The following is a 22,384-nucleotide window of genomic DNA, read 5'->3' as shown; positions in this document are numbered from 1 at the left end:
ATGAGTCCATCCCTAGCAATTAACTCTCCAGAGCCTTTGCCCGGTGTGATGGAGTGCGGGGAGTGCAAATGCGAGACTCAGGCTGCATGTAAGAGACAAGCAAAACAGCTCCCAGTGGCTAAGGATGACCCTGGGGCTGCAACTGGCAGGTAACACCTCTGCCCTGAACGAAAAGGAGGGAGGAGCCGAGCTGGTTTTTTTGAATTGGGGGCGGCAGTTAGAGGCTTGGGGAAGAGAGAGCTGGAAGGTAGCCAGCCTGAGGAGGGGGAAAGCTACACCCCAGAGGGGCACCCTCGGGGTCTTCTCCCCAGGACAGGTTGGAAGGACTGTCTCTGACTGCTGTACTGACGCTTCTGTGAGAAACTGGGCATCTGTTGCCTAATAAACCTCCTGTTGTATCTGCTGAGTGAGAGTCACTCCTGCCAGCGGACAGGGTGCAGTGTAGGGGGACCCCTGAACCCCATCACACCCGGTAAGAGGGGTTTACATGTGTAAACTCAGAATTTTACTAGACAGAAAGGGACGCATACGCTGCCAACCCTGTCAGCCCAAGAACTAGTCCACAAGTATCACCTCAGTGAGCAGAACCCCCTCATTGTCATCTGTCTCTCGAAACTGTTCCTTCAAATCCAGACTGCCTCCTCTCCACGTCTTGGCAAGGCTGGCTAAGTTCCGAGGCTCACCAAGACTCACACTTCCCTTAAGGGCATCCACCAAATATTCTTCCACAGAAAGTTTTTCTGAGTGGGTGTCCGTGGATTGGCTGACACATTTTGGGAAGTTGTGTTCTAAGCTTAGGCCAGACAGGTGATGCTCCCTATTCACATGGACCCAGTCATTCAGGAGCAAAGTTTCCAGAGGATTGTATTTCATGGCACAAATAGGACCATCCAGAACAGGGAAACAATGGGGCAATCTGTTGTAAGGGAAGGGATGAAGAGTCTCTGGTTGAGGCACAAAGTTGTCCTGACAGTGTAACTTCCAAACATGGTTCAAGCACTGAGCTGGGCTAATTAACTTGTGCAGTTCAGGTCTGTGTGGGTTCCTTAGTGAATGAAGTTTGCCTGTGAGAAGAACTTTTCTAGGTTTCTCAAACAGTATCTGATCACTGACTGTATCCTTGCAAGGTTCTGAAAAACAGGAGCTATTACTGAAGAAGATGTTTTGATGAGTTTCATCCTCCTGGAACACAGAAGGAAGAGAGTTAGGTACAAAGTCCAACAATAAATCCAGTCTCAACGTTCAAGCAGTCACCTTCAAAGAATTACATTGACCTAGAATTTCCCATTCCCATCCACAGAGCTGAGCTAATGTATCTCACCTGGACTGGGATCGGTGTACAACTTTCCTGTTCTGGAGTTCTGGGCCCTTGTTTAGCTGAGGCCTGTGTTTGCATTTTCACCCTGGATCTTTTCTTGTGCCGTTTCTTCCTGCCTTTTCCACGGTGCCCTGCCCTCCAGCAGGCTGGTGCCATTTTCCCTTCAGTAGCATGGGCCACATTGTTAGGGATTTGATCAAGGCTGTCTGAGCAGCTACCAACAAGAAAATCAAATGACACATTTTATTATGACAAACAAGAGGAGCACGTCTTCCTCAGATGATCACTGCCAATGAAACCAAGCCAAACAGAAATGGAAGTTACCAATATTGCTTTCTCAGTAGGCAAGGTTATCAATACAGAAGCATATTCAGCATTATGTAAGAGAAAGATATCATGAAAGCAGACAGACAGCATTAGGCCTTGTAGAAGACAGTCAACATATTTTGGAAGGTATAGATTACCGAGACCCTGAAGGGAGGACGGTTGGAGACACAGGCGATGAAAGGCGTTGCCAAGTTGCTTTATTGCCATCAACTGGCTTTGTATTTCATGTTTGCTTAATAATTAAGCTTACAATCTTATCAAAGCCTGTGAGCATGCTTAGAACAAAGATCTTTTCTTATGTTCCAACAAGCATATTTAGAGTTAAAAGGATCAAGGCTGTTTCACTAGATGGCCAAAATTTAAGCCAAAATCCTATAGTCTGTGATGACTGCTGCAGTGGCAAGCATAACTATGCAAACCAGCACCACCCTGAAGGATCCGCAGCAATAAAGCGATCTAGCTTTCAAAAGAGAAATATTTACTTTATTAGTCATTGGCCATTTGAAGTTGTTCATTTTCATCCCTTAGAGAAAGTAGTGAGACTGCTCCCTCCAGAAGAATGTCCAATTTTAGATACGAAATATCTTGTGTTGGTCCAAGCTGTGTCGCCATTTGCCCTTTTTGCTCTTTACGCAGCACCTGTGCAGTATTTTTTTTGACAGCTTTGTTAATCATTCCCAGACTACTTCTGTCACTGCACATTTAGGAGATTTAGCAGTGAATTGTGGGTGCCAACTAGGGATGGTAAAAGTTTAACTGGTTAGCCTCATCCTAAACAGATACGGTTTATTGGTTGTGGTTAATCAGTAGAGATTGGAGCATCCCCAGCCACGGCATGCCCAGGGCTCCCCAGCTGCTTCCCCCACCCATTTAAATCAGTTAAACCTAGCATTTAACTGGTTACTCAATTAAATGGGATTTCACGTCCCTAGTGCTAGCTCATGGCGAGATGGTAACACTAACTACTGGACATGTTTCACCCTGTTTCTTACATACCTAAAGGATTAAATTATGATGCGACAGCACAATCTGCACTTTTTAAAAGGATATTGACACAGAGGAAAACACATCTACCATACCAGCCAAAGGTGAGGCAGTGGTGGATATAAAATTGAGGTGTCAAGCATACAGCCCTCAGAAATATGATCCACTCCCCTAGAAGCTTCCATCTGGTGCACTTAGTCCATAACCAATGCAATCTAGCCTGGAACTTATTTTCCAGGGCCAGGAGGAAGCATGACACTTGTTTATGCCTGATGGAGATACCTGCAGCCAACCATCCCTTACACCAAAACAATGACTCCTTTTGCCAACACCATGAGCCTGGAGCCCTGCTTCAAGTTCCCCTCAAGCCCCTGCTGCTCCACATCCCAACCAAGGGAGAAGGGCCCATGGTTCTATTGCCCCTTCCCATGGCTGCTGCTCCGTGCCCTTCAATTTCCTCTTTTCTTTTCCTCTCTCTGGCCGTGGCTACAGTTGGCCAAAACTTCGAAATGGCCATGCTAATGGCCAAATCGAAGAATGCTAATGAGGCACTAAATTGATATTCAGCGCCTCATTAGCATTCGTACACTTCCAGTTGTGACGCTTTGAAAGCGCTGAGTTCGAATGTGTGCAGCTCGGTGCGGCTATATGGGGGTCCTTTTCTAAAGGACCCTGCACATTTCAAACCCCCCTTATTCCTATCAGCTGAGAGGAATAAGGGGATTTTGAAATGTGCATGGTCCTTTTGAAAAGGACCCTCTGTGTAGCCGCACGAAGCCACACGCGTCCGAAAGTGTGCAAATGGTAATGAGACGCTGAATATTCAATTTAGCGCCTCACTGGTATTCTACGATTTGGCCATTACCATGCACATTTCAAAGTTTTGGCCAAGTGTGGCCACAGCCTCTGGGTTCCTTGCACTGCAACCCCAGATTTACAGGTGCAGATCCTTCTCCTCCCTCCTTGTTTTACCTGCTACAGCTGTTTCCAGGGAACAGGACACAGATCTGTTCCTGCTATCTTCATTGACAAACCAGCTTTCCACAGCTTTTAAGAGGAAAGTGTGTGCAAGGATTCATTAACTTAGCTGGAAAGACAGCCTTCAGGTGAAGAAGACTGCAAAATGTGTGCCTTTCTGTGAGCTCTCTTTCTCCGGCCCTTGGACCTAAACTGAAAAGGTCTTTCAACTCCCAGTCTCAGACTGACTTCGGTAAAATGTTCACAGGGAAAGAATCAAGCTTCTAGAGATGAAAGAAACAAAACACTGACAAGGATAGCTAAACATAAAGACCACTACATGTCTTATGGGGCAGCAGTACATCACATTACATCATGTAACACAAATGTAGACAGAGGTTGGGAAGTGTTGCGAGATTTCCCCCCCCCCCCCCCAACTATTTAGTTAACAGAGTTTAACACTTGTAAATAGAAGGTCTTTAAACAAACCAACACTGTGGCAGTTTACAAAAGGGTTCCACTGAATAGTTATGTGAGACCAATAAAAACAGTACCAATAAGTTCTTTATTTTAAAGGCCTCTCACCTGTAATGTTCACTATCAGCTATAAAAGGTCTCTCTGAAAAGGTTGGGCTGAATTCCTGGCTGTTCTCACCTGTATGTAAGAAAACAAGATCACCATAACGTTTAAATACTAGACATTCTCCACTGGTGGCAGCACGTGTCTGGACAAGGAAATGCTAGCAATATCTTACTAAGCCAAAGAGTAATCAAGGAAAGTCAGTCACCATATTGGTCATGACCAGGGATCTGAGAAATCCATTTGGCATGAGGGGGACCCTATCTGCATTTTTACTGAAAGGCTTTAGTTTTAATTCTTTCACAACATGTAAACACACCTTGGCCGTGTCTACATTAGCCCCAAACTTCAAAATGGCCATTTCGAAGTTTACTAATGAAACGCTGAAACACATATTCAGCGCCTCATAAACATACGGGTGGCCATGGCACTTCGAAATTGACGCAGCTCACAGCCGCGCAGCTCCTTTTTGAAAGGACCCTGCCTACTTCGAAGTCCCCTTATTCCTACAAGCAGATGGGAATAAGAGAACTTCGAAGTAGGCGGGGTCCTTTCGAAAAGGAGCCCTGTCGGGACGAGCCGCATCAATTTCAAAGTGCTGCGGCCGCCCGCATGCTAATGAGGCGCTGAATATGTATTTCAGTGCTTCATTAGTAAACTTCGAAATGGCCATTTGCATGGCCATTTCGAAGTTTGGGGCTAGTGTAGACATAGCCCTAGAGCAGAAGTCTGTGCCATGAGGGGACATACAGTGATATGTGGAACTGATGCTGACAGCCTTGAACAGCAGAATTTCTGCTGGTACAATAAACCCCCTAAAATGCGTGACTTCGAGTTGCATTTAAAATTGTGTTAACGCAAGTTAAGAACAACTCGAAGCTGCTTTGTGGCTGTCTGCCTGCCTGGCCCTCCCAGGTGGGGAGAAACAGTGTGCTGGTCAGCTTCCTGGATTCCACAAGCAGAGGAGAGTGGGAAGCCAGGCTGTTGCCTGGTCCCCCACTTCCCTCCACTTGCTGAAACCAGGAAACTGAACAGGACTGATGTCCTCATCAGTTTCCTGGGTCCCCCGTGTTGTGCAGAAATTTAACTTATGTGGGGGTTGAGAAAACACAACCTGCACCTAAAGTCAGTGTCTACTGTACACATATCAGAGGGGTAGCCGTGTTAGTCTGGATCTGTAACAGCAACGAAGGGTCCTGTGGCGCCTTATAGGCTAACAGAAAAGTTTTGAGCATGAGCTTTTGTGAGCACACACACTGATGAAGTGAGTCTTTGCTCATGAAACCTCATGCTCAAAACTTGTCTATAAGGTGCCACAGGACCCTTCGTTGCTGTTACTGTACACATAAGATGTTTACTGTTGCAGGGAGGTGGGAGTTTCCAGTCACAGACTACTAGGATCCCTGGTCATGTCAGATCACGAAGTAGTATTTTTTTCATGGCAACACTCCCCAAACACTAAAGTCTCTTACCTCCTGTGCTTTCCTCCCCTTGTAGTTTACTCAAGGAAAAAAACAAAACAAAACAAGAACGCCACAGAATGTTCATTGGGCGTCAGAAAATCAGGGTCTAAGAACCATGACTTGAGACACGTGGGCAAGGTGTGGCTACAGGAGAAACATTATGCAGCTCTGAGAATACTCCACAGTCCTGATCTATAACAGTCCTGCTATTCCACTACTTGGCCTTTATTCAGCAGAGACTGCCACAATAGTCAAAGATTTGATGAGCTGGCTAAATGGGAACTGGAAAATGATCACCAAAGATAAATTTGAGCCCAGCTCTCCAGAATGCAAAGCTAGTGAAATCCCCTACACCTCTCCCATCTCCACCAAAAGAATCATACTTGTACAACTTACATTCAGCCTGGGCAATGATGGAAATGGATGCAGAACCCCCTTCTGTCTCTTCTTTTGCTGTTCCTTTGGTGATCACATCTTTCAGGATCTTCCACTGACTTCCATGGAAGGCAACCTTCTTTGAATCTTCTACTTTGCAAACACTGCTCTGCTTCTCACCCACTGTTTCACTCAGCCCTTTTGTAGCAGAAGGCTCCTTCTGTTGCCCAATGGTGGGATCAGGGGCTCCTTGGCATGCAATTTCCATCACAGCCATTTCATAGGTTCACAATGACACTGTTGTTTTAAAAAAAAGGCCAACAATGACACTTTGTTAGAATCTACAGATGGATAAGGTTTTATCTCATTCAAGAGAGTCTCACACAATTAAATTTAAGTTAAATAATTAGAGATACACATCTCCCAGAACTGGAAGGGACCTTGGGAGGTCATCTAGTCCAGTCCCCTGCCCTCTTGGCAGGACCAAGCACCATCCCCGACACCTATTGGCCCCAATCCCTAAACAGCCTCTTCAAGGACTGAACTCACAACCCTGGGTTTATCAGCCTAATACTCAACCCACTGAGCTATCCCACTCCAATTAAGTTTCAACAGCAACAGAAAGCAAGGGATGGGTTAGATTTTAGTTACCCCCACATCCCAGGTCACAAAGAAGCACCTGGGATCTGTGAACAGAACTCTGGCATCCTGCATCCCAGTTCCCTGATCTTACCAGCAGCTCAAAGCTAAATAATAATTATTTCAGATACTAAAAAGGAAGAGGAGAGGCTAATCAAGGTTCAGGTGAAAGATTTTTTTCCCCCTCTCTTTATCTCATACTCATAAGGTCTAATTACAAACAGTAATCAAACGAACAATCTTTTATAAGCCTCACCCTTTTAAAGAGGAACGGTCACACATCTGCATGCTGTTTACTGAATTGTTACCAGGTGGATCTGCAGATTACAACCTGTACCTCAGAAACAGTCATGAAGTATTCCTGGCTATTCTTTCCCCTGCACTCCCTACCATCTTCAAATTCTTTTCTTACAGTTTGTGTGTTAAGGATGATTTTTGTTTGTTTTGGAGAGGAAGTTCAATAAAGTTTGGGGGAGGGGTGAAAAGAGGAAAGTATATTCGAGCTGTTCTTTGCCTGTCATGAATCATTTCCTCATTCCAGTCCATCCACCAGTAAAAGCAAGATTCTAAAGCAAATGCTTCTTGTTACACAGTTGGTGAAAACTCAGATTCCTATCAACATGTAGAGAGACCAGTGTTTAAATCCCAGGCTCCCCCTTCCACAAATAAGACAGGAAAAATTGATGTTAGGACAAAACTAGAAACACAACATTATTCCAAGCACATGTCAACAGACTGGAGCTTGATGGTCACTGCCTGGGGTAACAGAACTTAAGCCAAACGTGCCTCAGGTGACTACAGATATGATCCTCAAGGGAGCACTGAAGATACTGAACAGCTCTAAGGATCAGGGCCTAAGGGACCACCTTAGGAAAGAAATAACTGTTTGGACCCAAGCACACATACCTTTGTGTGGTTTGCAAATGAACAACCCAACAGCCTGGGACCAACAAGGCTACAACCCTGCACCTATCAACCTGGCAGGTATACAAGTTATACCAACAAAGACCACATTCAGAGGCTAGTTGAACACAGAACAGCTGCTGTGAGTGCTGGTGACAGAATCCTTCTCACTATACATACCCTATGCTTCTTCCCTACAGAAAGTATGTCAAGTCCAAGCACTGCAAACTAATCTCTTGAGCAGCAAAGTCACCCTGCCAGATGACTGATTCAAACCACCAGTGACCTGTTAGGAAAGTTCAGAGTGATTCTCCTATTGACACTCTCCTGCTGCGCAATAAATTTACCTCGGCCTCTGTCCACATCCTTCCGTTACTCCCCCAAAAGCCAAACTCCGAAGCTAAAACTTCCATATCATTCCCAAAAATTGCACCTCAGCTTTCTTAAATACATTTAGGGGGACTGAGCCATCACATAAGCTCCTGCCATGGAAGAGAATCACAAAAATATCTGGTCATTAAAAGTCAGTACAAGGAAGACTTATTTTGCAAGTAAATAAAATCAGAGAACTCCCACATAGCTAGTGGGACCATATACTTTTATTAAATACATATTGATAATCAGTATACAGTGAGCACAATACACAATTCAAGTTAGCAGTGCTGTCAAGGTGTAAGTGTCAAAAATGCAGATGAGTTTACCAGTAACCTCAAATTATAGCACTAATTTCAGTTTCCAACTAAGGACAACTGAATACAGTAAATTTTTGTTTAACTGCTACTTGATCCACCAGCACACTCCAATAACTGACAACTTACAGCTGAACAGCCCTGATGAGTGGGCACCAGGCAGGGGCAAGGAGAGAGATAAGGAGCCCGCAGGTTCCACTCAGATGCAGCATGGAGGGACACAGGACTAATATTCTAAGAAGACTGCCCTTTGAGAGATACCTATAGCCAATTACAATGTAGATACACTAGACTCCAGACTTTCAACTTGGGAGATTCTTGGAATAAAGGGAGTCTAAATCAACCAGGGCTGCTGGGCCCGTCAGTTTCCTGGCTCCTGCAAGTGGCAGGAAGCCGGGAAACAGGCGGCAGCTGGGCCCTTGCACTCCTGGTTTCCAGCAGCCACACCTGAATGAGCCTGAGATCGAGCAGACACTCATGCTGCGCCCCCCTTATGAAACTTCACACCCTCACTGCTCTCCAGTTTGCTCCCCCTAAACTACATCACAGCTTCAGTAAGCAGAACAGTCCTTCCTGAAAGTTACAGGTCCAACAGAAAACCTTAGACTACTGAATGTTCCAAGGAACTGAGAATTTTGCATGCAACCATAAGATGCCAATTCCATTCCATGAAAAGGACATGATCAACTTTGGCACAGTTCTTTAACATTTATAAGTAATGTTTTCCAGATGTCTATTCCATCCCCCATTTGGCTGGTGAACGTAGATATCTTCCAATGCAATGTTTCAAATGGAACTGAAATTAAGATAGTTCTGTTTTTTCCCCCTTGTCAGATGAAGCCATATTATGGCAGAATAGCTCTGGAGTTGTCTGTGAACAAGAGTGAGCATAAGGAAGTTTCATAGTAACAGAGAAGGAGCTGTGGTAGTCTATACTATCAAAACAAAAAAGCAGTCAAGTAGCACTTTAAAGACTAAACACATTAATTTATTAGGTGAGCTTTCGTAGGACAGACCCACTTCTTCAGACCATAGCCAGACCAGAACAGATGGCTATGGTCTGAAGAAGTGGGTCTGTCCCACGAAAGCTCGCCTAATAAATTATTTTGTTTTGCTACTTGATTGCCTGCCTTTTTTTTTTTAAAGGAAGTTTCAGTTTGTCTCAGAATGGAGTAAAGAAATATTTAGAATATGGAGGATGTTTCCCACAACATTTTGTTGCAATTTTAAGGTCAGTAAGAGCAGAAAGAGGATTTATGGAAATCTAAGGTACTTGAGAACTCTGCCATGAAGTCTCTAGGGCAGCGGTTCCCAACCTTTTCCACATGGGGACCCATTTTGACTATTCAGGAAAACTTGGTGACTCAAGGCAATTCAAAAAACGGCAGGGGTGGGGGCCAGGCGGGATGGGAGAGCAGAGCCATAACTAGCTAAATAGGAGTAACTCAGGAGCAGGAGGCAGCTAGAGGAGCCGCACTCAGGAGCTGCAGGGGGCTAGAGGAGACTAGGGGAGTCACACTCAGTGGCTAGGAGTCACTTGGGCTGAAGGAGACTAGGGGAGCCACACTCGGGCTGGAGGGGGCGAGGAGTCACTTGGACTGAAAGGGGCTAAGGGTGTCTCACTCGGGGGCTAAGGGGATTAGGGGAGACGCACTCAGGGGCTGGAGGGGTCTAGAGGAGTCACTCACAGGCTGGAGAGAGGTAGGGGAAGCACAGGGGACCCCCCACCCCCGATGGCTGGAAGCTGGCTGGGGTGTGTTGCTTCAGAACCCCAACCCCGCAGCTGAAAGCCAGCTGGAGCACAGATCCTCAGCCAGCAGCACCAGGCTGCAGGAACCCTGCTGGAGTCTGCAGGGACCCCTAACTCCTGCCGAGGCTGGAAGACAGGGAGCTAATCAGCTCTTCCCTCCCTCCCAACCTCGGACTCAGGCCCCCACCTTACTTGAGTTGGGCACTGCTCCTCAGGTATGCAGTTCTCTGCCCTGCAGCTGAAATAGTTCTCAATTTAATTGATTGATGGCTGTTGATCCACTTGAGAAGTTGAGAACCATTTCAGGAGTGTCAATAGCTTCTTAATAGCCACCTGTGGAGCTGCCCAGCCCAGCCGGTGACCCTTCTGAAATGTATTGACGACCCATAGGCTGTGAAACCCTGCTGTAGTGGTTCCATGCCAGTCCCAAGCCTTGATGGAGGAGGAAGCTGGTCAGAGGAGTGTTGATGCACTGACCATGAAACAACAATGCAAATTAAATCTGATGCCAGTACAACTAACCAATAAAAGATGACGGCTCAGACGTCACCCAGATAAAGCAAGAGCCAGAGGAGCACGGTTAGGATACAAACCAGTGAATGCAAAAATGATGGAAGTGAGATTTGAAGCAAAACCCTTCAACAACTCAGCTGTTGGGTGTATGTACCCACATCGGACAGTACAGAGGAAGAGATCAAGCTATTTTATAATGACTTGACAAAGATGCTGGGGGATATGCCGAAAAGAGATGTGTTGATCATCGGAGGAGATTGGAATGCGAAGGTAGGAACAGATAACGCAGGCTGGGAGAGTCATGGGAAGGCCTGGATATGAAGAAAGAAATGAACAAGGTGAGAAATTATTAGAGTTTGCTATGGACCATGAGATGGCTATCTGCAAAACGAGATTTCAACAAAAGCACTGTAGGAAGTGAACGTGACGATCGAACGACGGGAAGTCCAAGAACATGATAAATATGATCTCGACAAGAAGAAGATAGGTAACAGCAGTGCCAAACTTTCCAAGGAGCGTATATAGACGGACTTCAGTCTAGTGATCACAAACATCAAGATGAAACTAAAGACACAGTTTAAGGAAAAAAAGAGATGGCAAGGCTAGGGAAGGAAGAAATAGAGAATGTGTACAGAGCAGCCCTCGAAGAGAAGATTAGGAATGCAGGCACAGAGAAAGATCTAGATAAGAGAGTCGCAGAGATAGCCACAGTGATAGAAGAGGCAATTGAGCAGACTGTTCCGGAAGAAGACAAGATCAATAAGAAGTGGATTACGCAGGAGACACTGAAGTTGGTTCAAGAGAGTGTTTAAAATCAGGTGGGATGTTTCCAAGAGAGTGGAACAGCAATATAGGTTGAAATGCAATGAGGTAAGGAAAGCGGACAGAAAGGATAAGGCAAAATGGTTACAGGAGCAGCATTAAGATATAGAGAGGTATTATGGCATGTGTAAGACAAGGGAGGAGTATAAAATGATTAGCACTATTAATAGGAAGTGGGAGCTGAAGCAGATGGTGATCAAAGACAAGAATGATGAGGTGCTCATGAACAAGGAGAAGGTTGTGCAGCAGTGGACAAGACATTGCACTGATCTATACAAAGCACATTTGGACCCAAGTGTCTCAGATAGACTGATCAAGAAAACTGAAAGAGATAGGTCTGCTGAGCATCAAGAGCAAGACTGACATGTCTAAGGAGGAAGTAGAAAGAGCAGTGAACTAACTAAACAACAAGACCCCTGGAAATAATAAGATCATGGTAGAGATGATCAAATACGGTGGAGAAAGTATGATTCAGGAAATACACTGATTATGTAATATAGCACGGAAAGAAGGGAAGGCACTTAAGGAATAAACAAGATCAGTGCTAGTGACAAGAAGGGAAGCACACTGGAGGGCAAGAACTACAGAACGATTGCCCTAACGAGCTATCTAGGCAAGGCACTGATGATGATACTAACAGAGAGACTGAGATCGCAGATAAGAACATCTAGCAGACGAGCGAGTGGAATTCAGGAAAGATAGACATACCATACAGCAGCTATTGGCACTAAGATTGATAGCAGAGAAAGCTTGAAGAAAAAACAAGAACATCTACAATTGCTTCACTGATTTTCAGATCAGAAAGTTACTTGGGCAGTGTTGGAGTTGTACAGAGTGAATAGCAGTCTGATACAGTTGTTGAGGTATAGCAACAATAATGAAGAAACAGTGGTGAGAACGTGCAGAGAATCGGGAAGGTGGCTTAGAACGAGTAGAGATATGAGACAAGAAGATCCAATATCACTGAGTATCTTCATCATGCATCTCGAGAAAGCGATGGACAAGATCAAGGAAGAGGTAGAAGGGATATCTGTGCTTGGGATGAGAATCAACAACTTGAGGTTCAGGGATGAAATAGTTATCATTGAAGAAAACGAAGCTAGCAAGAACAGAGCAGGTGCTAAACAAGAAAGGGAAATGGTATGGACTGATTATGAACATTGATAAAACAAAAACAATGGTATTTGGAGATAAGGAAATAGGAAGGAAGATCAGTGTAGATGGGATCAAACTAGAGAACGTACAGAAGTTCACATATCTGGGTAGCAATGTAACATATGATTTAGACTGTAAGAAGGAAATAGTGACTAGAACAGCAAAACCCAGAGCGAGTTTGAAGGCAATGAATAAGATCTGGAAAAGCAAAACAATTAGCTTAGGAATGAAGCTGAGCGTCTCAAAAGCATGTGTATTCAGCAGCATATTATACGAATGTGAGACACAGGAGATACAAAAGATTCAAAGAGTACACTATTAGCATTCGAGAGGAGTTGTTATAGAAAGATCCTGAGAATAGGATGGATGCAGGAGGTTACCAGCGTGGAATTATATAAGAAGATACAGCTGAAGAAAAACCTACTGCAGAAGGTTATACAATGGAAGCTACAGCTATTCAGGCATATTTGCAGAATGAACGAACAAAACAAAAAAAAACACAAAACAAAAACAAACAAAGTCAAGACAGTTCAGATAGGAGAGGCAGACCCCATAGAGCATGGGTAGATGATACAGTAGATTGGCGCAAAGCTAGTCTACAACAACTAAGCCACTCCATAACTAGATAGGGAAAGATGGAAGGACATCTTGAGGGCGGCATCAGACACCAGTGGGCACTGAGCCCATGGTTGTTGAGGACGATGAAGCTAACCGATGGAGTTAAACGTAGGCTTTGTGCAGAGACTTGCTGTTTGATGACTGAAAGCAGAGTGGGTTAAATTACTTGTTATTCTTCTAGGCCATGTCTACTCTACAGTGATCTTCTGGAAGAGATGTGGAAAATCTTCTTTTGAAAGATCACGTCCATACTCCCACGCACCATGGACCCAGCTGTACCCCCACCGGCCTGCCAGCATATCTGGAGCTACCCCACCAGCTCTGACTGGTGCTCGCCAAGTAGGACGATACACGCTGGCTGCAGTACTTTTGCATGAAGGAGGACACCTTCATGGAGCTGTGCAGCTGGCTCGCCCCCACCCTCCAACTACAGGACACCCAGATGTGGCCCTTGCTGACCTTGGGAGCCAGGGTCAGGAGTGCAAGGGTGTGGGGCAGGAAAGGCTGGCTCCAGGGGACCATGATGCCCCAACCTTACACAAGCCCCCTCCCTCTCTTGTGGGAGAGGCTGGTGCATTCCTTCACACACTCAGGAGTGTGCTTGCTCTCCATCCCCTGCAAGTTGTGATGGCAATCTATCAGCTGCTGCTTCAGAGGCTTGTGCGCATCAGGGACCTGGATGCAGCCATCACAGACTTTACCTGTCTGGGCCTGCACCAAAGCAGTCGGGGAATCAATGGCACCCACATCACCAGCTGCTATGTGAACCACAAGGGCTACCATTCAGTGGGGCTGCAAGCCATGGCGGACAATAGGGGCCGGTTCATGGACATCTGCATGGTCTGGTTGGGCCAGGCCCACGACACATAGATCCTCTGCAGGAGGATGGAGGCAAGTGACATATATCCCCCAGCAGGAGCTCACACTAGGAGACATCACCATGCCCCTGTGTATGGTGGGTGACCTGGCCTACTTCCTGCAGCCATGGCTCATGTGGCCATACACAGGCCATCCCACCCACTCCCAGAAACTGTTTAACACCAGAGCACGCTGCCTGCTTGAACATGCCTTTGGGCACTCGAAGGCAAGGCTCAGGTGCCTCCTCATGTGCCTTGATGTTTGGGTGCAGAATGTCCCCCAGGCTGCAGAGGCGTGCTGCGCCCTCCACAACCTTGTGGAGGCAAGGGAAGGGACCCTCCCTACACAGTGGGTGATCAAGGCTGGACCAAGGTATGAGCAGCCCACTGCATCCCCCAGTTACAGACTCTGCATCCAGGAGGCCTGCTGAGAGGCCTTTACATGGTGGCCCCAATGATCCCTCCCCAGGCATCCCATGCAGACACTTCTGGGCCGCAACCCCACCCTGTCCCCCCATGACAATTCCCACCCAGCCTTCCCCATCTAATGAGGGACACAAGGAGTGCTGTACAAAAACTATGTTGCAAAATAAACAAGAACATTTTCAAACTGGGTTGAGGGTCGGGGCACCTGAATTGGGCAGGCCTGTGTCATGGGGCGCAGGTGCCCTCAGTCTTTGCAGCAGGTGGCGGGTTGCAAGCCCCAGTGACCACGGGAGTCCAGCCCACCCCAGGTGTGGGGTCCTCATCATCAGGGCTAGGATCATGGGGAGGGGCCTCAGCTAGGCCCACTCTGGGCACAAGCCACTCCGCAAGCCCCCACACTGCAGCAAGGAAGAGATCGGGTGGGAGTAGGGCAACAGCTCAGCGAGGAGCCTACATATAATCTAGAGCATGTCCACTACCTCGCCCCAGGCCTCCCGCTGTCACAACAGATCAGCGCAGTCCAGTGCCAGCTGCTCCCAGAAGGTGACTGTGCAGACAGCAGCCTCATCATCCTGGCTGCAGCAAAGGTCCCTCTGGGTGCAGACCTGCCTGGACACTGGTGAGGGTGGCCTGGCCCCTCAGCTGCTGAGGGTGGACTCTCTGGTGCAAGGGGGATGGGCAGGGCTCTCCCAGCCCTCAGACTGCACAGCTATAAGAATGAAAGGAGAGAAAGAGATGGCATGTCAGTCCCACAGCACAGCCTTATGTGCCGTACCCCCTGCCCTCCATGGGCAGGTGCGCTCACCTCCGTGCTGAGGGACAGGACCGTTGGCCCTCCCCACAGGGGAAGAAGCTAGCGGGCGATGGGGGTATGTGGCCATGGAGGGGCCCCACCTGGGTCACAGGTGAGACAGCCACAACCTGGCCTTTCCCAGCCCCTGCCACACATGTGCAGCTCGTGTTGCTATCCACAGGGTGGGTGATGAGCGGTACATGTGTGCTGGGGGTGCACTCCTTGCTGGGACATCTATGGTCAGGCTGTCACTCATGTAGCTGTCCTGCCTCGGGCCATGGCAGGGCCCCTGCCACCCCACATGGTGTGGGGCACTGGGTACTTACCTAGGAGTTCCAGAGGTATGTCCAGGGACGCCCAGCTGAAGGCCACCCGGCCAGATGAGCTGAACAGGACTGTGATGACAAGGGTTCCGTTGGACAACTTGCCGTCATCTGAGGGGCCCTCAATCTTCAGCCCAAGGTAGTCAGGATCCATAGTGTTTGGGTGGCCCTGGGTCCTCTGACGCAGCTGCTGGGGGCTCCTCAGCTGTCATGTCAAGGCTGGTGGGTGGGGTGCGGAACTGTCCATGCCCACGAGGAGCCCATGGAGCTCCCTGTAAAAAGGACAGGTGGCCCAACCTACCCACAAGTGTCTTGAGGTGTTCTGTGTTCTCATATATCCCTGTCTGAGCTCCTTCAGCTTGGAGCAAACTTGCTCCAAGGTATGTGCAGGGTGGCTTCCTCCTGCCAGAGACCAAGGAGGTCCTTGATCTCTGGTTCTGTCCAGGTGGGCACCGTCCACTTGAAGCAAGCTCCTGGGACCCCTCTGCAAGCTCAGTGGGGAGGCCCCTGGGGGTCATATTGGGGCTGGATGGTGGTCATGGTGTGAGTCCAGCTGCAGGGGGTGGCTGTGAAGGCGTTCAGCTTCTGGCTTGTGCCTTTGCTGACAGCACACACTCAGCTTCCTGCCACGGGGCTTCTGGGTCCTTGAGGCTTAAACTGCAGCCAGACACAGGGAGCACGAGTTCTGGGAGTGCTGGTCAGGACGTCTCTGCACCCTAGCTGGCCAGAAACATGGCAGACCCTCCTTTAGAAATAGAGGCCTGTGGAGCATCTACACACTCCATCTTTCAAAAGTATTTTGAAATAAAGTGCTCTTCCTGATCCAGAAGCCATCTTTTGCGCCTGGAAGAGGAGTGAGGTGTGGATCTTTTGGAAAAGGGCCTGCTTTTCAGAAAGAACTTGCTAGTGTAGATGCAGCCCTAGGGAAGGGTTCCTCCACTTCTTCTTTGCATTGTACTCTTCATTCCATAGAGGTTGTGTCTAGATTACCAGGATTTTTCAGCAGAAGTTCAGAAGTTTACTTCAAAAAAACATCTTGCAATAAAATTTCTGTCGACAGATCACATCCAGATCATAACGCAGATCAAAAGAGTGATCCACTCTACCAACAGAGAGCAGCCAGACTGCCCGGCCACTCTATCAGCAAAATGGCCACCCATAACCACAGCAGACAGTTGGGTGGTGCCCCAGAGGCCTTTTCTGTTGACTGAAGGCCCCCCCCCCGGAACATCCAGCCTGGCATTTTGTCAACTGATCTCTGTCGAAAGCAGTGTTCTTTCTCAGGGCGAGTTGGGTACGGCTGTCGACAAAAGTGCGGTGTTCTGTTTTCTTACTTTTGAGAGAATGTAGTGCTTGGCAATATGGATGCATCAGGTTTGGGTTTTTTTTTCCCCTCCAACAAAACGGCCATTTTGTCGACAAAACCCGGTAGTCTAGACATAGCCAGAGAAGAATATCTACATAAGGATCAGAGAAGATGAATTGGTCCATAAGCACTTAAAGACTGTGTTACAAGAAGAAAAATTTTTCTTCATGGCCTCTGAGGATAGGACAAGCAGCAATGGGCTTAAACTGCAGCAAGGGAGGTTTAGGCTGGACATTAGAAGAAGCCTTCTAACTGTCAGGGTGGTTAAATACTGGAATAAATTGCCTAGGGAGGGTGTGGAATCTCCATCACTGGAAATATTTAAGGGCAAGTTACACAGACACCTATCAGGGATGGTCTAGACAAGCATTTCCCCAAAATTAAAACATTTGTGTACCCTTTTTAGGACTTTGGCCTTATCGGCATACCCTATCCTCCAGTGCTAATCTCCTGATTTTTAGTAATTTATTTTCTGACACATACCCTTTGAAATCCTTTCATGTACCCTACCTCTGGGAAAAAATGTGCTAGACCGGGGTGAACCAGCTTTTTTACGTAAGGCCCCACCAACCTGTGGCAGGATCACAGGGAAAGATGCAGGGCAGGGGTGGGGGATGCAAGGAGGCTCCAGGAGGAGGACCTCAGGAAGGTACCAGGGAGTGACCCTAGGAGGGTACCTTAAGCTGGGAACTCACGGTCTGACCCCAACGCTTGACTCAGGGCCTCTGTGCATTCTGATTCGCCCAGCAGCAAGGGAGGGATGTTCTTTTGATGACAGCAATGGCAGAGGCCTCACAGGAAAAAGCAGAGGGCTAGCAAGGCTGTGGAAGCTTTGGGGGTGAGAGAGAAGGCTGCCGATCGCACTGCACCCCACTTACAAAATGTTGCGTGCCCCCACCCCTTACTTTGCACACCCCTGCTCTAGAGGTTGCTTGGTGCTGCCATGAGGGGTGGAGACTGGACCTGATGACCACTAGAGGTCCCTTCCAGTTCTAGTACTCTATGATAATGGATTAGCAATTCAAACCAGTCTATTATTTTATTGGTTCATTATCAGACTAAAAAAAGTCATTAAAACAGCTTTCCTCATGTTAAAACCTCCAATTAAGCCCAAACAGTGTTCAAAATATAAGTTTGCATCACTTATAAGGCTTACTTTTTACACTTCAGAGTGATTAAACAGCATTGTCAGCTGTCATGCACCACTATAATGGCTATGTCTACACTAGCCCACGCCTTTTGAAAGGGGGATGCTCATAAGACACTTCAGCAGATGCTAATGAAGCGCTGCTATGAATGTGCAGTGCCTCATTAGCAGAATATCAGCCGTAGCAATTCGAAAGCACTGTTTTTGAATCACGTGCCGCCTGTGTAGACAGGGGCCTTTCAAAATAGGAATATGGGGCTTTTGAAGACTGGGGGTCATTTCAAAAAGCCCCCATGTACATGGGCAGTGCACGATTCTAAAGCAGCACTTTCAAATCGCTGAGGCCAACATTATGCTAACAAGGCACTACATATTCATGGCAGCGTCTCATTAGCATCTGCCAAAATATCTCATTAGGATCCCCGTTTCGAAAGGAGGGGGCTTGTGCAGACATAACCAAAGTAATGTAGTGCTGCAGGGAAATACTTGCTTGGATTTAACACTTACGGGGATTTTTTTTTAAATGCTTAAACATGCCTATTATTAGTCTCTCCCTGCTACACACTCACATGCAGGGTCCAAACTCCCTCCTAATTGTGTTCTTTTCATATTATTTAAATGGGATAAGTTTCACTAAGAATGACATGTTCACCCATTTAATTCAAGGTAGCTGAGTTAACATCTGCAAAGGATTTTATACATAATTCTCATACAAGTTAGTAAGCATCAGTCTAGACAAGGCCTTATTTTCCATAAAATTTAGTTGTTTACGTATCTCCATCAACCTTCATCATCCAGTAGTCCAACAGAATATCTAAACTCATTTTTTCAAAAAGGCATTTCTTAAGCAAGCTTATTTGCCAATATTACAGCCCCAATTTAAAACAAGATGGTATTTAAAAGGGACATTCCCATCTAGGTCCTATTTACCCAACAAAGAACTTCCATATTACATAAGTCAACGTTTTCTATGTAGACAGGACTAACCAGTCACCAAATGTTATACAGTCTCAGAGGGCTAGCCATGTTAGATTGTAGCTGTTTTAAAAAAAAAGAAAAAAAGCAGTCCTGTAGCACCTTAAAACTAACACGTTTTCTAATACATTTATTAGTTTTCATGGGTAACGCTTCTTCAGATTACAATATTTATAACATTTGGTTATCTCCAATGCCAGAAGACACTCAAACAGTTTTGTCCCATCTACACCCATTGTACAACTTCAGTCCTCTGACCCTTACATGATATTGTTTAATGTCAACAGGTAGCTTTCACTTGAATGGTTTTACTAAACTTACTAGAGATAGAAGCATTTTGCTAAAACCTCATTTAAATATTCCCCATTAATCTTGTGAACCCACATACAACATCATAATGATGAATGAGACCCAGAACATTAAACTGACTCATTTAGTTTCATTGTCCAATATGAGAAAAATACTATTAGTCAACAGTTAATATTTAAAGTTTTATAATAGCAACAATTTCAACTTTTAGATTGAGAACTCTTTAGGCATTTCTAGTATCAGAAGGGTAGCTGAGAGAGACTGTATCTGCAAAAACAACAAGGAATCCAGTGGCACCTTAAAAACTAATGGATATTTTGGAGCATAAACTTTCGTGGACAGAGACCTGCTTTGTCAGACGCAAAATGATGAAGCGGGTCTTTGCCCATGAACGGTTATGCTCCAAAATATCTGTTAGTCTATAAGGTGCCACGGGACTTCAATGTTTTTAAGTATTTCCAGAGCACCCATCACTATGATATCAAGAAACTAAATACAAATGTTATGAATCCCAACACTTTTGTACAAAAAGGACTGGCCTCTCCTTCCACTCATCTGTTGCTCTTAAGAAGATTAAATTAACAGTATGCTATTCAAAGAGACCCACCTTCTTGTGACAGCAATCACTTAGCAGCTCAATTTTTATGCAAGCTGTCAGTTATGATAACTGCAAAGCAACTACATTTTAGTTAAATGTTAATATGAAAGCTTATAGCACTTTTGATGCTCAGAGTAATTTCAAATTAGAATTCAAGACATCCATATGCACACTCACAATGGCTAAATGAAGTATTAGTACTTATATGAAAGCTCAAAAAACTTGTTTAAAAAGCAATTTGCAAGTTGTGTATAGATGCCAATGTCATGCTGCCATTTTTAATTCATGCACTTAATGTTTCCAGTTTAACTGATATTACGATAAAGCAGACAGGAAGCATCTGAAATCAACCGCAGCTGTGACTTATTAGTCAGCAAAGTAGTGTTTTAAACTTCTGCCAAAAAAAGTTGTTTTAAAGAGAAGTGATATGGTCAGATAATGAGTGGTGAGTAAACAGACAGTTAAACTGAACTTCAGCTCTTATTCACTTCTATATTTTGATTGAGGCAGAGCCTTGAGATCAGCCTCTCTCTCCTCCCCACTGCACAGGATAGCTTTCGTAAGTCCGCACCTTGGAACTACCAATCAAAACAGCAAAGTCTGACATTTAATCTCCTAACTTATTGTGAGTGCTTCTTTGCTGTGAAAAGCAGAAAGCAAGCAGGAAGGAAATTATTCCAAAAATCCAAAGGGAAAATAGAAAATTACCATTGATCTAAAACTCTCTCTTTAGCACTCCACTGGAGCACCCATTAGAATACATGGAAAAGAAGGAGCAGATTCAACTGAATTGCAGGCTGGAGACGCATATTAGTCAGTAATGAGACCATTTAGGAATACTATGCTATGTTGACAACTATCAGAGAGGCAGCCGAGTTAGTCTGTATCTTCAAAAACAACAAGAAGTTCTGTGGCACCTTATAGACAAACAGATATTTTGGAGCATAAGCTTTCGTGGGTAAAGACCCGCTCTGTCAGAGGCATGAGTGGGGATGATGCTGTGTTGAAGAACAGTTCACAAAACAATTGTTAATTTGAAGAAATATTTCACAAAAAGCTGGCAACATGAAGCTGTTTGGATTGGACAACATGTGGGTAGAATTCAGAGGAAGAGAACAGAGTTCAGCTATAATATCTTTACATATTTAATATCTTAACATATTTAACGTTATACACACCCAAATCTGCCACTCTTTCAGGAATTTACTGAATAAAGCTGATGTTTTGCTAATATTTCACAGTTACCCTGAAAACATACTGGATATCAAATATTACTGGCAAAGCCATTCACAGCAAACAACAGACTAGGTAGCTGGGTTAGTTTGTATCTGCAAAAACGAGTCCTGCAGCACCAGTCATACTTAACAATTTCAAACAGCCTTCGGGCCTGCTTTTCAGCAGGTTCCCACTGAGGAAGTCAAGACGTGACCAGAAGCAGCTCAGATTTCCAGCGTGCTAACCTTACTTTCGGAAAGCAGGCTAGGTTAAAAGCCGTTTTACTGTTCGACACACTTTAAACAAGTGAATTTAACAGCACAACGCCGCAAGGCTGGTTCCCAGGACTGACATATGGGAGCTACAGCTCCTGAGCTTCAGTTTCACGGAGATCAGCCGGACGGCGGTGGCGCTGAGGCGGGCGGGGTTAAACGTGACATTTCCACCCACTGAATCTGGCTCTTACACTACAGGGACTAGAAGTTAAAAGTTACCTGGGAACCGCACGACACACACCCCGCCGTTCCACAGCCCCTCCGCACCAGGCGCCGCCAGCCCGGTTTGCAGCGCCCCCCGTTTTACAGTCTGACCCCGGCACGGCGGGAACCGGCGCCGCCTGTTGCAGCCGGCCGGAGCCGAGGCGGGGCGCACGGCGCGGGCCCCTTCTACGGACGGGGCACGTAGCACGCCAAGCGGCGTGCGGGGCTTCGGGGCGCTGGGCGCGACCCGCGGGAGGGCCTAACCGCAGGGCGGGGCGAGGCGAGGCGGGGCGGGGCACGGCCGCACCGGCGGATGGGCAGTAAGACCCCCGGCCGGGAGGGGAGTAACGGGGACGCGCCACGCAGTGGGGGAGGGGCCAGGCGGCCGGCGCGCGCTCACCTACCCGCTCCCGTCCGCGCGGGGACCTCGAGCGCGGGGCGGCGCAGGCCTCTCGGGCTCCCTCCACGGCGCCTGAGGCGATCTGGGGGCGCGACGGCCGCAGCACCTGCCTGGCCACGCCCCCGGCGCACACCGCCCAATAGCCGCAGGTCAGCCCGCTGCCAACCGACGCGGTCAGCTGCAGCCCCGCCCCGCCCCGCCCGCTGGTCTCGCCGCCGCGAACCAATCAGCGCGCGCACTGCTCCCAGCGTTGCCGCAGGTTTGCTGGGGCCGCAGCTCCGGCTCTCGGCTCTCATTGGGCGGAGAGCGCCTGTGGTTTCCCAGAAGTGGGCGGGGCTTCTTGAAAACCGTTTCACTTCCCCATCTAGGCGCGGCCCAATCGTCCGATCGCGCCTGCGCAGCC

The 22,384-nt window shown here is 46.9% G+C and overlaps 1 protein-coding gene across 6 annotated transcripts in view; it reads right to left on the bottom strand.

Moving 5' to 3' along the window:
• Window positions 1-22,096, bottom strand: part of MAP3K14 (mitogen-activated protein kinase kinase kinase 14) — a 42,085-nt gene extending 19,989 nt beyond the window's left edge. For 4 of the 6 annotated variants that reach the window (XR_012642717.1, XR_012642718.1, XM_074979142.1 and 1 more), the window contains exons 1-5: window positions 21,986-22,096; window positions 6,026-6,301; window positions 4,172-4,241; window positions 1,322-1,532; window positions 574-1,182 (exon numbers count right to left, since the gene is read on the bottom strand). Coding sequence is in view for 4 of the 6 variants with exons in the window: in XM_074979142.1 (XP_074835243.1) it covers window positions 574-1,182; window positions 1,322-1,532; window positions 4,172-4,241; window positions 6,026-6,281 (1,146 nt within the window). In the remaining 2 variants the exon portion in view is untranslated. Of the gene's footprint in view, window positions 1-573; window positions 1,183-1,321; window positions 1,533-4,171; window positions 4,242-6,025; window positions 6,302-21,596; window positions 21,800-21,981 lie in introns of those variants that run through there. The other 2 variants (XM_074979144.1, XM_074979143.1) reach the window with 2 other exon arrangements.
• Window positions 22,097-22,384: the final 288 nt, after the last annotated feature.

The sequence above is a fragment of the Carettochelys insculpta genome, chromosome 28 (genome assembly GCF_033958435.1).
Source record: "Carettochelys insculpta isolate YL-2023 chromosome 28, ASM3395843v1, whole genome shotgun sequence".
NCBI lineage: Eukaryota > Metazoa > Chordata > Testudines > Carettochelyidae > Carettochelys > Carettochelys insculpta.
This window is presented reverse-complemented; position numbering and strand designations above follow the sequence as displayed.